General features: G+C 31.5%; 1 protein-coding gene across 1 annotated transcript in view; it reads right to left on the bottom strand.

The window, feature by feature from the left end:
* Positions 1–4,011: 4,011 nt before the first annotated feature.
* Positions 4,012–18,263, bottom strand: part of LOC121115786 (beta-hexosaminidase subunit alpha) — a 34,601-nt gene continuing 20,349 nt past the window's right edge. Inside the window, 5 exon segments of the mRNA XM_040709918.2 lie at positions 4,012–4,218; positions 4,220–4,330; positions 6,341–6,582; positions 7,784–7,908; positions 7,970–8,174. Coding sequence (XP_040565852.1) covers positions 4,111–4,218; positions 4,220–4,330; positions 6,341–6,582; positions 7,784–7,908; positions 7,970–8,174 — 791 coding nt within the window. The 3' untranslated portion in view covers positions 4,012–4,110.

Raw genomic sequence — 18,263 nt, forward strand, 5'->3', positions numbered from 1 at the left:
TTAAAATATAGTTGATAATGTCATGTTCTGGTCATATATATATATATAAAAAGCGACTCGGTTTTAAGATTGTTCTGAACTTCCGAAATAATTTGAGGGACAGTTTAGCACAGATCTCTCTTGTCATGGTTTAGTAGGTACAATAATACATCCCACCTACTCTTATCAAGGTAAATATTTAATGTTCTTTGTATTTAATATTATGAATACTAAAATAAATGGCATTTTACCTGGAAATAAAACAATTGTTCATAAATACTTGTCTTGGTGAGAAGAGAGTTGGATCTTTATACCTAACGCCCATTTTATTATATTTCTATTAGTGTATGCATCTACAAAACTTCCATGCAAAAAGAACATTTAAAATATTTTAAGAAATACGTTCCCGTTCATCACAATGTTATTTTTATTTTTTACAGTATAGAGTTGTAAAAAATATGATCTAAAACACGTACAATATTTTTAGAATTGGCATTATTTTATATTTATTGAGGATAATCCTGGAAATATGTTGAAGCTTCTGGAAGTTTGTCTTCAAATCGAGCTCTTTATCCCCCAATAAACAAAAGTTATCACTAGAGTTGTAGAAAATATTGCACAAAACGCGCCTGAGATTTTTAATAGTAACCTATTTGAAGGGTGGATTTTTTTTTAAATTTTCGATATCTGCTATCATTGTTATTAATAATTTGAACAAGGAACATCAAAGTATAAAATGCTTGTGCTCATTAAAGATAGAGAGTTCTTGAAGTCCAAGTAAGTTTTTCATAGCATACAATCTGAAGAGAGTTTTCTATTTTCCAACGCTATTATCATTATTCTGTCATTCTTGAGAAAATAACATAAAAATATAAAGTAACTTGGCTTATGAATATAGGTTAAAAAAATATGAAAATAGAAAATCGTACACTATTTCTAACTTCAGCCTAAACAGGATTTTTTATTTCCTGAAGCTGTTATCATTATTCTTTAATTTTTTGAAGACGGAGTATCTAATTATAAAGTAATCACAAGTCCCTAGACAGAGACTAATACTCAGGATTTGTTGGGAAGTTATAACTAAGGTGTAAGTTCTTGTTGGACTACCAGTAGATTTGAGGATCGACATAGATGTAAACCCTTCCAATTTCTTTCCTAGATACGGAGTGGGATTTCTGTTTATTTCCTTCTTTTCACTGGTGCTTGCAGCTGATCACATAAAATGGCTAAGCTACTCTTCTCTTATACATTTTTCAAATTGTCAGGGATACCATGCTATTTTTCTTACATACTGCCAGGCTAAGTATATCCTAACCTTTTGTCTTCTAAAAAAAAAGTCAAAAATAGTCATACTGCAACGTTTTTAAAATGATGTTGGTTTCCCCTATTTGGATTCAAAAAGATCCACGTCCATCCGAGGAAGAAATTTGCTTCTTCCACCCAGTTAGGAATGTTGATGAAAGAATTGAGAATCTTATCATCTATATAAAATGTACAAGCTGAGGTTTTGTACAAGTTCCAAATTAAAAATGAGGTAAATAATTTTTATGAAAGATTTACTGTCTTTTGGATGATGATATTACAATATTTGAATATTCTAAGGATGAAAATATATTAATAAAAAATCTAATTTTGTGGTGCATTATAAGTACAAATGCCTACAGTTTTATTACTCATAAATATATAATAATAAGTATCAATCATTGATTATAATTAGAATGACCAATTTTTAATTAAATTATGTATTTTTTTGGACGAAGAAATTGAAGCTTGTACAATTTTCTTATACAAGTTGCAACTTGAACAGACAAAGTAATTTGAAACAATGTATATATTTGTAACTCAAGTATGTTCATTAAATTTGAACCAATAGTTATAATTTAACTTCAATAGATTTAGTCTTAGTTAAATGTCTTCTACCTTGATTTTCAGAATATGTAAGAGTTTTTAAGCTGTTTTTATAACATAGCTTTTGTGAGATATGTAGTTATCTTCATAATAGTGTATTTTTACAACAGTGGTTCTTAGCCTGGGAGGGATTTTGTATTTTTGGGAGATTAATTTAGATTTTATTAAAGAAATTAAATAAAAATAACATTGCTTAAATAGTGTAGATTTGGTTTATTAATATAGAAAAATCCTAAATGTTAATTTCTATTTTTCATGGGCATGCTTAGACGGACTTACTCAATACTTACATGGGCTCTCTTCAAGAATGAAATAATAGTGATAACAGCTTGAAGAAATTTAAAAAAAAACCTTTTACAGGTTGCCAACAACAACAAAAAACTCTCGCGCAAAAAATTGCACTGGCTGACAGTGCCATTGAGGGCATCCCTGTTTAAATGACGGACACTGTAGGCCTTCCCCTTGACAGGCATCCATAAGTTGTAGTCAAAAGAGTTGGCATCAGGGCTGTAGGGGGCCCAAAATTGTCAAAAAAATAGTTCAAAAAGAACTCAAAAGAGTATTGCAACAGAGGAGATGGGCTTCTTTTATTGACGTTGTTAAAAGTGGCTTCTCCACCCTAGCAAGAATCTTTCCACCTAATTTTTTGATAGCTTTTAAGACAAATTGGTGTGAAATCCCAAGATGCATTTGATAGACTCTCAAAGACTTGAGGGGATTGGCCTGGAATGTTTTCTTTAACTTCTCGGGATCCAGTTTGGCCTTATTGACAGATCCCTTCTTTCTCTTCAACGTTTGAGACTTGTTGAATGCGCAGATAGAGATCCTGGAGATATCCAACGGCTTGTAGACTTTCGTCAGGGTTTTTCAGCGTCAAGGAGTACGCGAATGGAAAATCGTCGATCAAATTCAAGTGTCATTTTTTAGAGAGCTTAAGTTTGTTTTGTTTTGTAACTAATTGCTTATTCTTTAATATATCGAAATATGAATACATTTTAATCTCACAACCCTCATTAATTATTAAACTACTAAGTGTTCAGATTTCCATGGGACACCCGGTAGAGTAACATACATTTCTTTAAATACTTATTAGGTTAAGTAATTAGTTCTGAAAAAAATTGTGCTGTTTATGGACTCAATACAGTATCGAATGCAACATCAAAGCGGTGGTTCCAATGATTCCGTTCTTGTGTTATGGACGTCTAAAATGTCAATAAAATAAGGTATATCGTCGAGTCGGACCAGCATGTGAGCACTTATTCTATTCCTTAGGAAATGAAGATTAGCCAGAAAACCGTTTGGAACCATCTAAATAGGATAATCCCTACTATGAACATGAACAAGCTATTCAGCTAAATCTCCTTGAGCAAAAAAATACTTGGTTGAAAATGTTCCATGCAAAATTACAGGTCACTTGTTTGCGCAAGAACTCACCATATTGAACTTTCATCCTTAAACCTAAACAATTTAAATTTAGAAAATAAAGAGGTTCTGGTATCATTAATGCTTTTAACCGGTCTTCCAAGAAGAAAAAAGTCCTGCAATTTTATGGTCGTTTGCCAGATTTAATAGCCAAGACAAGTTCAAGTCGACTTTCAATTATTTTGTCACAAATCCCAGTCCTTGAATATTTTCATCGAGTCCAGTTGGAGTCCTCATATTTCTTTCAAGCTCATTTTAAATCCATAATTAAAATATAAGATAACTATTGTGTTTAGACTTTTCTTGAGTTAAGTATAAAATAGCTTTAAAGTCCAATGTGAATTGTTAGTCTTTGATATCAAGTCCAACTCAAGTCTGGAGTCTTTGATAGTGAGATCAATTCGATTATCAAGAGCTGTTTATAATGTAACCAATCAACATTTAGAACAATTATAAGGAGTAATTTTGTCGTAGAAAAATCATCATCTCACAAAAAATACATAGGAATTGATTATGTTTTGATAATACCATTGTAATTCACATTAATCTTCTCTGAGTGAAGTCTATTCTATTACTTCGAGTGAAATATTATGTAGCAATATTCATTAATATTTATGATATCAAGGAAGCCTAAGAAAATTATTTAAATGCTTCCTGCCTTTTGCATAAATTCAAAACGAGAAAATATAATTGCTACAAAACTGCATAACTAAATATCCTTTATTATCTTGATTAAATATGTACCATTTTTCATAAAATAAATATTGTATCGCTTCACAAGAGTCTTTGATATACGTGAGTTTAATCATAGGTATAGGGACAAAAACCAGGTCCAATGATAGGTTCTACATCATATCCTCTTTGAATGAGTCGACATTGCATTTCTTGGATACGAGGAGAAGCTTTTTTTTGTATCATTGACCAATACAGAAGACCAAAGTCGCTCGCCAATGGAAGAGGCTCTTGGCCATAGCCTTGGAGATAGATTACGATTATTTACAAATTCTCCCCACATGCATGCCTTTAAATAGAATCGGAAAAAAATTAATATATTTAGAGATGTGAAAAAGGATGTCTGCTGATAGTGATCACTATAAACTAGGGATGTATCGGTCCTTAATGTGGGACTTAAAATGTCCCTTCTATCCCATTTATTGGTCCTTGAAAAATTGTTTCAAATTTTAATGCAAGGGATAATTTTCACTAATATTTTAACAAAATACTTCAGTTTACCATTGAAATTAGTTTAGTAAAACTTAAAGTATCTTTAAAACACATGAATATTTAACAATTATTCTTAATTTAGGCCTAATTGAAGTCTAAATTGGTATATATCTATGATGACGTCAAGTATCAAAGGTTTTTCTTGGAGAGAATTTTAGTGTTCAATTCTGATGGGACATAATTTTTTTGGAACCGATATGTACATCCCTACTATAAACTATAGTCATCCTTGCTTGGTAATGCTTTTGAATTTTTAGAATAATTGATACAAACAAGGAATATCTTGTAGGTAACCAACATATAAATTTTTTTTAAATTACGCTCACCGGGATTTTAGACCCTTTTACATCTCTATTAATAAGGTGTACATGAGATTAAAATATTATATTATTATTTTTTTTATCCCAGGGGGGGGGCCTTGGTTTTTGATTCTATTGTTTCAAAAATCCAAAGCTGTTCACAAAAAATTAACTTTTTTGTTAAAACATTTCAAATACATTTTTTTTTTGAAATTTTTTTGAAAAATCCATAGCAATTCTTAAAGAATTACATTTTTATAAATTTTTTTGCAAAAATCTACAGTTGTTCACAAAAAAAAAAAAGTTCTGAAAAAGGTTTAAAATATTAAATTTTTTTTCAAAAATTAATATTTATTCTAAAAAAAATTCAAAAATACACTGCCGTCCACTAATAAAAGTATTTTTTGTAAAAAAATTAATTTCAAATATTAAATTTCTTGTGAAAATTTCAAAAATCCATATTTATTCCCAGAAAATTAAATTTTTTGAAAAAAAAATTACAGCTAGTCAATTTTTCATTAAAAATCCAAAATTAATTTTTTTAGGTGGGAGGGCTATAGCCCCTCCAGCCCAGCCCCTGAAGATGCCCCTGATATTTTTATGTTATGTAACATAAGGTTTGTGGCTATCACGTCATTTTAGTCCTTTTTTGTTCCTTTACTTAATGGTATTTTTTTACAATTATCAGCCTAAGCCTTTGATATATGATATAACCGGAACAGACAATATGAAAAATAATATAATTAAATTCTTAAGGAACAGTGGCTCTGATACTTTTTATATTACTTCAAATATAAGAAAATAAAAATACCTCCAAGTACCACCAAAACAACCAAATGGCATATGCAATAGCAGAAGATTAATCTAATTATGATTTTCATCTACAGAGCAAACTCACAGTTTGAAACCACTGCTTTAGAATAAGCAGTTTGCCTTATCATTTTTATTATTATTTACCAATAGCCTTTATTCAATATTTTTTTTTTGAAATTCTATACCTAGGGGCGTCCACAGGCTTATATTTGGAGAGGAGGGGCTTGGTTTTTGGAGTTTAAAAAAATCCAAAAACTAAAATTTTTTGGAATTTTTTTTTTTAAATCCCAAGTTATTTTCTAAAATTAATTTTTTGGTAAAATATTTCAAAAATCCAGAGCTATTCACAATAAATTAAATTTATCAGAAAATAATTTCTAAGAGATAAAATTTTTTGAAAAACAATTTCATATATAAATTTTTTTAGAAAGATATTTCAAGAATCTACAGTTGTCCACAAAAAATTATTTTTTTTTAATTATTATTTTTTTTTTAATCTACAGCTCGTTAGAAAAAATAAAATTTATAGGATTAAATTTTAAATATTTATTTTTTGAAAATTTAATTTAAAATATAAAATTTTTGGAGAAAAAAATAATTTTTTTTAAAGCAAACACTCTATAATTTAGGGGTCTACAGCCTCTCGAGCCCACCCTTTGCAGATACCCTTGATGTCAATACAAATGTATTCATACTTCTCCTCCAACAACGAGTCTTTTCTGTGCCTCGGTTCCATTGAATCTCTGAGGATCTATCTTGTACTGGTTATTCCAATCAGAACCATAGGATATGTAATTTAAGTACCATCCTTCTGACATAATTACTTGAAGACCTGCCTTTGTTACTTCGTTGACTTTTGAAGTGTAGTTCCCTACCCAAATGTGAATGAGTGTGTCCTTTGTGACGTTGTTCTTATTATCAAACACTTCATTCCAAACTATGTACATAAGAATTCAAAATAAGAAATATAAAACTGACAAAAACAAGTTTATTTGAAGGATTTTATATATATGTATGGTTTTCGGTCTCTGATATGCTTTTTTATGTTTTTATTATAAGGGCCTCCAGTCATATTTACAAAACCCTGGACCATTGAGAGGTTGAACAGGATAGCCTCTTCGTAAAAGACGGCATTCATGCTCCTGAAGACGTGACTTCATTGTATCCCTTGGAGAGGACTTATACGTCCAAAGTCGTTCACCAATAGGACTCGCACGAGGCCAGAGTATTGAGCAGAGTGTATTGCTGTTAACAAACTCTGTCCATAGGGAGGCCTACAAAAACAAGTAAAATAAATATCAATTAATTATATATTTTTCGGTTTTAATTATATTAGTCTTGGGTCGGAAAACAAAAAATTATTGTAATTAAAATGTAGCATATTTTATATAAATTAAGAAGTAGGAGAACCCCTCTGTTACCCTGTTTTGTTAACGTATTTGTTGAATCATGGAGTTTTCCTTGAAAAATTCATGGTTGAATAATATGATTGAAATGAAGTTGAATAAATGTTGTAATTATGTTGGAATGTAAATGTAATGTTGCACAAAAAAAAAATATTTGTTGTCTACACGACATAGTTTCTGCACGAACATGTAAAAATCATCTGTATTAAGAAAAATAATTTGCATAGAAATGTTATCTGCATAAATATATCCGTACTTAAAGCAACTTCTTATTAAATATTAGTACAAAAATGGGATATATTCATTGACATACTTCACCGCCAAAAATCAATTCCTTCAGACTTGGATCTGATAATTTAAAGTCTAAAGGATCCACGTCATACATTTTCTCCCAATCCTCTCCATAAGTTGAGAGATCCAAATACCAATCCTTGGAATAGAGAGCACCGAATCCTTTATTCGTAATGTTATAAAGGAGAGGAGATACATCCCCAGACCAAATTTGTACCAGGCCATCCTTTGAGTTAAGTGAGCCTTTATCATTTTCAAACACTTCGTTCCACACTGAATGGATGAAGAAGTTTATTGATTCCAACTGAATTACTTGTATCTTTTATACTTCAATTTATCATTAGTAACATTAAATAAGAATCCGAGTATAAAAACAAAACCATTTGAGCATGAGAACCTTAACCATACTTTTTACAGATTATAATAAGCGATCTCTCTCACCAATATACTTCCTTTGTTTCGACTTGACAATCCTCAAAAGTTTCTGGATGTAATAGGACTCCAACCTTGCGTAATCTCTCATTTTGTGTTTCTTCATGAACGCTTTAATCGAAGGATTACTCTTCCTTATAAGAGATTATGGGATTTTATATTAAAAGTAATAAAGGTTATATAATTAAAAATTACCAGCAATCAAAGGAAACCTCATCTCCTCCTAAATGAATATAATCATCCTTAAAAACCTTAGATACTTCTTCAAAAAACTCATCAAGAAATTCATAAGTAGAGTTCAGAATAGGGTTGATGGGTCCGTAGAGTCCGGTGGGTTGGGAGCCAGAGTAGCAGGGTGTTAGGAGATTAGGAACGCCAAGGCCCCAAGAGAGGGTGTGACCTTGGATAAAAATACATAAAATATAATTATAAAAAGTTATTCCTGAAGGAATTATTATTATGAGTAACTAACGAAGATTAAAGTTACTAGGAAGAAAAACAAACTGAAGGGAAAATTATATTATACAGAAGGATTAACCCGAATGAATAAATTGTAAATCTGACTTATCAGGTGTTCCCAGTATTAAAAAATTGGATTAATGATTAGACAAATTCTCGCAAAGTACTTTAGATGATAAATAAGTTCCAAAATATTTTGTAACTCCCACAATTAAAATGGTATGAGCAGACAAGGAAATATAAATTATCCGCAGGGTGGTGTGACAGTCTTTAGATTGTTATTTAAATTAGTTTAAAAAAATGGCAACTGCTGAAAATATTTTTTACAGAGCCCTCTATGAGAGTAACATACATCTATATTTTATGTTAAATAATATTAGTATTTAGGAAGTTATATTGTTTTGCCGCAAGACGGTGCCACCCTCTTCCAATTTGTTTGCAAACTAATATCAGTAAACAGCGCTTACACTCCATTGGATTACATTTATCCAAAATTAAAATACACATCTTGTAAGGAAAATAACTCAACTCGAAATAAACAACATACATCACCACAATACGAGTATATAATTAAATAAAAAAACAAAATTTGTCTGTTTGATTGTCCGCACATCAATTATGAGTCTATGCTTTCTAACATAGAAATGCGTATTTACATAGTTAATAATCGCCTGGGCAAGATAGAAAGACTTTGACGTCATAGAGTACAACAACTATATATTTACAGCATATATGTAATACTAGAAATTAGGCATAAGATTAATAGTAAAAGTATATTTTACTCTTTGACGTCACAATTAAAAAGCATGGTGGTAGTCAAACATCAGTCAGAAAAGCGTTATGGTATAACCTTGTATTTCTATTAATCTTGGTATTATCGTTCTATTATCTATATTATTCATTCTATAATATATGGACGTGGTGTTAAAATATATATATCTCTCTCTTTCTTTGAATGATGAGTTCCGCCTACTTTTTGTGCAATTTTTTAAAATGCATTACAAAATGAGGATATAATTATTTAAATATAATTTTACCATATTTTTCCTGTAGTAATAGTATTTTAAATATTTATCCTCTCTTTAGCAGGAATACATTTTGTCCCTCCAAAAGGGAAACAACAACCAATCCTGCCCCTTCCCAGTGGATTCCCCCAATTATTAAGCATGGTAATATTGTCTAAATTGTAGTGTGAGTAAATGCAACGAGGAATGTGAAAAAAAAATGGTACTTTTAAGAGACGAAGTATTTGATGATAGAGATTACTATAAAATATAAAGTTCCTTTCTCGCTGATGAGTTATAATTTTCATAATAGGGAGGAATAATTAATAAGAAATTTCATATTTTGTTCTTACCAACAAATACTTAATTTAAATTTTTGCGCTCACTGCAATTAAGCCAATAATCACACCCCTATATATTACTAACATAAAGTTTTTCTGTCCGTTTATAAACCGTTTTATAAAGTTTATATGACGTCATCAACAATTCTTTTTATAAAATTGTGTTGGACCTCATTATATGACCGATACTTTTTTTTTGTGGGACCGATCCAGACTGAATTTGTTTATTAAACCAGTCCATAACTAACTTCGGTAACGGGCTGCATTTATTTGATCCTACAGAACTTAACAATGAGATGTAAACTAAATAATAGGGATTGCTTTATTTAGTGAGGATAAAAAAAAGAGTGATTAGAAATGCAAGTCTGGTGACACGGACTATTCCAGGTCTCCATGTAGAACCTCCCCGGATAGATGTAGAAACTCACTTTAAAAAAGATGAATAATGTGATAAATAATGGTTCAGGATGGAGAGTGAATTACAACATTTGCAATAAAGTGACGGATTGAACTCCTACCATGACTGATAACCAGTTATCTCTAATTATGCCTCGTAACACAACTATTAATCTACACTTTTCATTAACATTCTTATCAAAGATTAAAATAATGTTTTTATCAATATTGATTTTTTATATTTGTTCAGCCTCTTCATGCGTATGTAGTGTACATATATGCCTTTCTTTATGTATAATTGTATACTTCTATTGGTTTGTGTGAATGATTAATAGCATGTACATTATGTATATTATAATATAGGTTGGAGAAAAAGTAATTTCGTATTTCTTGCTTTATTTCAATGATTTATAAGAAGCGTTAAAATCATCCAATTTAAGCCAAGTATGCCCTGTTCTCTTTGAGCATTTGTTGCCAATGAGAATCCAACTTCATAATGCTCTTTTTGTGGAAGTCCTTGTCCTTCTAGCAAAAAACTCGGACAATCAATTTTCACAGGCCTCGATTAAGGCCAAAATGGTACCCCCAAGCGCGTTGGTCATAGAGAGGATCAAGTGGTGGTTACTTGGAGCCAGGTCGGGTTTGTAGGGTGCATACATAAGAACTTCTGCAAATTTTCGTTGCCGCTTTCGATGCGTTTCTCCCTTTCAGCTACTAAAAAGGTCAAATATGTTGAATTTCTTCCTTTGTGTCCTCCATACACGACGCAAAATAATTCACGACTGAATCGGCCAAGCCCAATACTGTTCAAAAAGCGTTTGAAGAATACACTCAGACAACTACAACACTTTATGGTGTGATCCAATGTAAGAATAATGAACAAGATATGTTTTGTTTAAAAAAAAAGGCGGGAAATACGAAACTACTTTTTCCCCAAACAAGTTTTCGTGAAAAATGGTTATAAGTTATCGAGTAACCACAATGCAAACAAAATTCGTATAATTCCTTCAATTGAGTCATAACTTTTAAAAATAGGTAAAATATACCTATTGGCTTTATATTATGTAGAATGTTTGAAGTATAAGTAGAAAGTGGTTACCCTTATTATATCTTTCCACCTTTCCTCCAAAAGCAAAAGGTGTAGAAAGGCCAAAATCAGTTGGTAGTAAGTAGGGTTTAGCATTGTTCTGTAGACCTGTACTGAGGTACTGATGCATTTACAACGATAGTATTCTAGATTAATATTGGGATTAGAGATAGAACGGTTCTTATGGCCAGATCCGATATCAATAAACTTGTACAATCTGAAAAGATCCGAGACCCGAATCGGCTTTGGTTATTCAAACTTTTACAGATCACAAAAAAAATCTGAGGGATTTTCCTGATTTTACAAGGAATCTAGTATTGCTTAATACATAATACTAGTAAAAAAATATATGATCTATATGAAACGTAGCATATCTATTTATCTTGATTTGTGCTTCGAGCGACATCTACATAAACAGTTGCATAACATATTTATTTCACCAGCATTATCTTACTAAGACAAAAAGTGTATACAGTATTTGATTGTCCGTCGTCCATATTTCGTCTTCTTTTCTTCTAATCAGTGTTTTTAAGACTGATTGATTGGATACAAATTAGTTCTAGCTGTAAACAATTTTTATTAAATTTTCAAATATTATTTAATAATACTTTTATAGTTGGAAGAATTGGCAAACTTTTTTTAAATCTTTTTTCGGAAAAATAGGTTGAAAGATAGAATAAAAGTAATAACGAGTCCAATATTATCAAAACAATTATTCTAATAATAATAATACAAAAATATTATGATATTAATATCATTGTGTTATTCACTGTGACGGTATCGGTAATCAGTAAAAATGAAAAAAATAATCTGGTTCCTATTTTATTAAAATCCGAACTTTGCGTAAAATGCTCATAAAATTTGAGACAAGTATCTGTCTAATTTTGACTGCCGATAAGTTTCCGAAAGTTCGGGGGGTACTTACCTCCAAAGATTCAAACCGATCCAGATCTGAGAAAATGTATATCCATCTTATCTTTAATTAGGACCGAGAAAATATATAATTATAAGCGGTCATCTATTCAAAATTTAAAAATAATGGGACGTTTGATTCGCCCCTTACCTACGTATTTTAATAACTTCTTATGAATGTATTTAGCTATGCCTGATAATTGTACATACGTACTTCAAAGAAACAAAAAGGGTATATTATTGACTTTTAATCTTGACTTGAGTACTTCTGAAAGGACTCATGGCTTGCCTATCTAACCTCCATAAATACATACGTCATACATATTATATCTCAAGAAAGGATAAATAATATAAGCAATGAAGAAACATATTTACAACGTAAGCTATTGAGTTAGTATACAGGCTCTGGTCCGAAGAAAGTAGGACCCACACTACACTAAAAGATGTTCTTTCTTCAAGAATTAAAAAATAATACTAATAGCTGCATTGAAAAAAAGAGGACGAAGGAATAAATAAAAACAATATGGGAAACAGGGAAACAAAGACAAACGAAATACATAATAGACCTTATCACCCTTAAAAATTATAATATTGAGCTTCAAGTACGGTCCCTCATAACAGCACAAAGTTAACTTCCTGGGCTTTTATTCTCCTATGGTTTAGGGAACTTATAATCATTCTTTGTATTAACTTGTGTCTTTCTATAGGCTCATTTTGTAGTTTTGGGCATGTATGTATGGAGGATAAGGGAAAAGTTATTCACTTTTTCCAGAGATAAGCTGCATTTATTGCTGCTCCCTTTCCAGTGTCCTGAATCTGGACTGATTAGCTTTAGTGCTGACGGGTCCAGCCATTATCTATACAGCTGGTCAAATTCATTGTCTGCAACATTCATATGTCGTGTCAGCAAGAAAGATCAGTTTTGATGTCCTTGCTGACTAAGCCTTAACACCTTTGTGTCTGTTTTTGAATAAAGTGCCTTTCTGTACAGTTTGGTGGCCTGGTCACCACTGGAAGTGTATGATAACTCCCTTATCTGGACCGTTTTTAACTCCAACATAGGTCTGTTATATCTGCAGATCTCTATGATGGTTTTGTCTGTGCTGCTCCTTGGTTTTTTTTTTAAATCCTTTCATAAAAATTTTAATTTTTTTTTTCAAAAACCAAAGCTATTCACAAAAAAATTTCAAATATTAAATTTTTTGTAAAAAAATTAAAAAATCCATACCTACAAAAAAAAAATCATTTATTTATATTTTTTTAAAAATCTATAGCTAGTTACAGAAAACTAACTCTTTTGGGGAAAAAAATTTGAAAAATTAAATTTTTGAATTTTGTTTTCATAATTTTTTTTTGCTCTGCTACATATTTTGCCCGAATGACGAAAAACTTTCCTTGTGAAAAGCAAAAATTCCTTAATTTGGAGAGGGGAAACATCCACTCCATTCAACCCCTGTGGACACCCCTGAGTACATTCAAGGTCGGAATTCCTTGTCAGATCTAAGTTGTAATACTTAGTAATACGGTGTACAAATATTGTGCCTTTTTACTTACTTTATGCTTGGATATGAAATTAGAGACCAGTGGTAGATATATAAAACTGTTTGAATTCTAAAAAAATAGTATAAAAATAATAGATTTATAGAGTTTATCTGAATTAAATTTATATATTTCTATATTTATTCTCTATTTTCTTTTTTTAACATACAAGCCTATGTTTGTATTCTTTCAATTAATCTCCTTGTCTCAAGTAATCCTTGGATTGTGTGAATACGCAAGACCTATATATTTAATCTCTTCAAGAATAAAAGAATAATAATAGCAGCTTTGGAAAATAAAAAACACCTATTGATGTAGCAACTGTTATTATTTACTCATGTCTAGTAGCTACTCTGAGCACACATTACGAAAAGAGGGTTGAGATCGCATCGCTCCTCAGCGCGTAATTGTCCCAGAAAGCCAACTGATCCTTGAGGAAGACGATTTATAATGTATCCATACGTTTGGGAAGTACCTCAGAAGCTCTCTCCTGGAGCAGGTAGGATACCCTCCGTGTTCGTCAACCTATTGAAATCAGCCTTCGAGACAAAGACGAATACATCAATTGCTGACAGTCTTTGCGGCCTCAGTTGACAGAACAACAGAGAAAAGTCCGTGTGGAGCGTGCTAAAAAGATCTTGAACCACGTCAAGAGAACTTGTGACAGACAGAATGATTGAGTAGTGGTGTAGCAGAGGAGCACCGATATGCATCCACCACCGAACACCCTGATTCAGTGATGTTATTTGGCCCGGTTAACTCAAATGGGAAGGCAATGAGACAGGCTGAAGGATCATGGGTACGTCAAAATTATGGACACCAAAGTTCTCCCATGGATCAAATCCACCGTTGGCAATTTTCCCTGGATTTTCCAGCAAGATAGAGTACCTACTTACACTGCAAAGAAAACCCAAGAGTAGCTCCAGGCCAACATGCACTTCTGAGCAAAAGACTGCTAGCCATCGTAGAGCCCAGACTTCAACCACCAAGACTATTCCAATCCATCTAGACGCACGCCGAGTCCAAGGCCTGTAGGAGACGCCACAACAGTATCCACTCCCTGAAGACCTCTCTCAACAAAGATATGAGGTTCATGAGCGCCGATTACATGCCCTCTGCAGAAGCTTCCGCCACCGCCTGGAGCTCACCATCAATTCTGAGGGGGGATACATTTACTAAAACATATTCTTTGGGTTCTTCCATGGACTTAATACTTTGTGTGTTAAAATGGGTAAATAATAATGGTTGACCCGGTACAAAATGCCTTCCATTGTCATATTATTTTCATTTATGAGGATCTACAACATCTCAAGCTATCAAAAAGTATGTTCTTAAAAGAAAGAAGATTCTACATCTAACACAATAAATTATAAGGAGGATATAATATAAAATGAATAATAAAATCTCGTGTTTTTATAGTTTATTCTTAGACGTGGAGGATTTGACTCTATATTTTTTCAAGTGAAAAAAAATAGTGGAAACAAAGGGATATTAAATGTTAGTAATTTGACTATATAATCCTGTAGGAAGCGAGATATAGAATAATAAAATAATGAGTATCGAACGTTTTCACGTGATGTCGCAATAAATGGACTGCGCCACCAAAGAAGAAAGTTTATTATTTAGTTATAAAATTTAGTAGATTTCCTCCAGCCTGATAACGCTGTATATCCATTTGTAACGTAAGTTAAGAAGCTCTATCTGCTAGGTTTGGAGATTTAACGGAAATGAACAGGGAACGGGACTGAATAGGAAAAATCATTTCATTTACTCTTTTATTCTTTGCTCTTTTTGCATTCTTCTTCAAATAGGTACATCATTCACTCCAGGACCAAGGTCTAGTTACGAAACAATGAGCACATGATCAATTTGTGTCCAAACTCAGTTGGCTACAAGAACATTTTTTGTTCGCTCGAGACGCTGAGGAAGCCATGAATTACTCTGTAATTAACTATGCAGTCTTCATGAACTAACTCTTTTAATTGAATTCACAAGTTGAATTCAGCAAAGAGGAAAAAAATTCATAAGTCAAGAGGAAAAATAATTCAATGAGGTCAGCCGTGAAACCGTAAAAGTAAGATTGTGAGAAGGAAACCTTTTTGTCCTCAGATTGGTTACTTTAAAACATTTGAGTCTTATATATATACATTTTTTTAAAGATTTTAGAATTTTGCTTTTTAATCAAATAAATTTCAGAAAAGAACAGAGTAAGAAATACGTAGAGGCGACAAACGTATCTTTATTTTGTAGTTTGCCATAGTAGATTAAAATATTCCGTCTGTAGTAATGACCATCAACTATGGCAAAGGGTAGAAATAAAGATACAGTAATACTTTGAGATACAAGTTCCTCTACATACAAATCTTTATTAAGATATGAGCTGTTCGAGATTTGGTGATGGAACGCGAGAACCACTTCAAGTTTTACGTTTGTTATGGATTTTACTTTTACTTACGAATAAAACTCTTATGCAAGTACATTAATGTACATGTTTTTGTCTCTGGGGTATTTTAATTTAAAAGTGAACTAAAAGAAACCTTTGTGTGAGCTCATATATTTACTCTATTCAAGGGCAGAATTTTTTTTTTTTTTTATGAAAAAAATTTAAAAATCTATGCCTATTCTACAAAAATTAAATTTCTTGGAAAATAATTTTAAAAATCCATAGCTGTTCACAAAAAAATTGTCGCCCGTATGTTTTTCCATATAATAATAGAAACCTGTATTTTCCCCAAAGTGGTCGAACAATTTATCCTTATATGACAAGATTATGAGTATTTATAAGTTAGAGGTGATAGAAAGGAAGAATAATACATAATTACATTGTTTTTTTTTATTAAAAGATGAAATTTATTACAATTGCGATTGTGACCTTTTCGACTTATAAGCCTGAATGAAGGGGATCCCATTGAGATCCAACTCTAATTTTTTTTTTGCACAACTAAAATATAAGTAGTTTGAACTTCTTACAAAAAATTGGGCAAATAAAAATTGGCTGGGCTCCATATTTTATATTTTGCAATAATGTTTCATAGTATGTTTTGCACATACGTCATTTTTTTTTTTAATAATTATGAGTTAAAGTTCGTACTCTTAAAAGTATTATTAATGCAAACAAAATGAAATCGGTTTATTTTTCAGGGTGCTTATTCAAGTTCGAAGGTCTTTTGGAGGGGCCAAACTTTGAGGGACTCCCAAACGGGTGCTTGTACCTCTACAAGTCTAAAATTGTCTACATTTTGTTCTTCCTTTGATGGGATAGACATCTTGACGAAAAATTATCAAAATCGGTGATGACCATGTCAAAAATTTCCAAAAAGTCTTTACACTTGACTGGGTGTTTTTTTCCTAAAAATATGACAAATGGTTACAAATGGCCTTTTAAACTAATATTATATCATTTTATTAATTTCTCATTTCTTCTACCCCATTTGTAGTAGGTATGCTTGAGCCTTTGCTTATAGGTTTCTAGTAATATATAGTATTTCTATGGAACAGATGAACAAAAAAAGTTTTAAGAGGTCCAAGGCTGGTATTCAGCACTAATATTGATAATGTATTATGAGCCCTGGTTTCATATTTTATTTGTGGGTTTCATTAAAAGTAAATTATCCATAAATAACAAGGAGTTTTATACGTGTGTACAATATTGTAAATAACTCTCCAAACAACAGATAAATTGTACAATGTGCACGCTATAAATATTGAATACGCTATTAATGTTCATTTAGCTATATTTATCTCTATGTAATAACCATAAATTATATTCTAATCAACAATAATACAATAATATTTATTTTTATCAAATGTAGACGATACTAAGGTTTTAGCAATGGAATGGCGAAACGCGCCTGTTAGCTTGTGTAGGTTCCTGGTGGTACTTCTTACGCAAGATGTCGCTTTTAATGGCACCAAGGATGACGTTACTTCATCATGGCGTATGCAACTTGTTTTCCCCTTAGCAGAACTTACCTTATTGATTCAGCTAAATGGGGGAATTCATGAAAACTGTACAGTTAATTATAGATAGGGACGAGGAAAACGTAGAGAAAAATAACAGTTTTACGATTAGAAAAAACAGTCATTCTTTTTTTCTTTTAGCATTCTTTCAAAAATTGTGGTAGTGTTAAAATCTCTCTTTGAATAATGATTTTTTAGTTAACATTTAGTGTATTTTTTTAATGTATAATAAAAGAATACTATATATGTTTGAGTCATTCCAAGAGAAGTTTTCTTTTGTAACTCAAAAGAACTCTGAGTTTTGAAGCCGTAGAGATGAGGAAGTAAGTATTTTGATGAATATTTGATTAGCCATATATCCTATACCAAAGCAATGATAGGCAGATATAATAATCTTTAAACTCCATTCACAACGGCTCCTCTATTGTTTATTACGGTCATAAAATAATTAGCCATAATAATTAACCACAACTATGCTGGCTGTGGTATTTTATTTGATGACCAATCCCATATAATTAATATTTACGCCGACGATGTGACGTTGTTAATTGAGGCAAACTCATGAGAAGGATTGAGGGGATATTTTATAATACTTTGAAATTTTTTTAAAAGAATCTGGGTTATATATTTATCAAAGAAAAGCTAGTATTCTTCCAATAGGTGAGTGGAGTCATGTTATAGGATCAAAGCTTCCGTGTTGCACTTTCAAAGGGAGAACAAATGTATTGGGCATTGAGTATGAAAGTCAAGTAGAATTTAATTCAAAGTGCGTTACAGTTAGGGCTTTAATA

Source organism: Lepeophtheirus salmonis, chromosome 4, assembly GCF_016086655.4.
Source record: "Lepeophtheirus salmonis chromosome 4, UVic_Lsal_1.4, whole genome shotgun sequence".
NCBI lineage: Eukaryota > Metazoa > Arthropoda > Copepoda > Siphonostomatoida > Caligidae > Lepeophtheirus > Lepeophtheirus salmonis.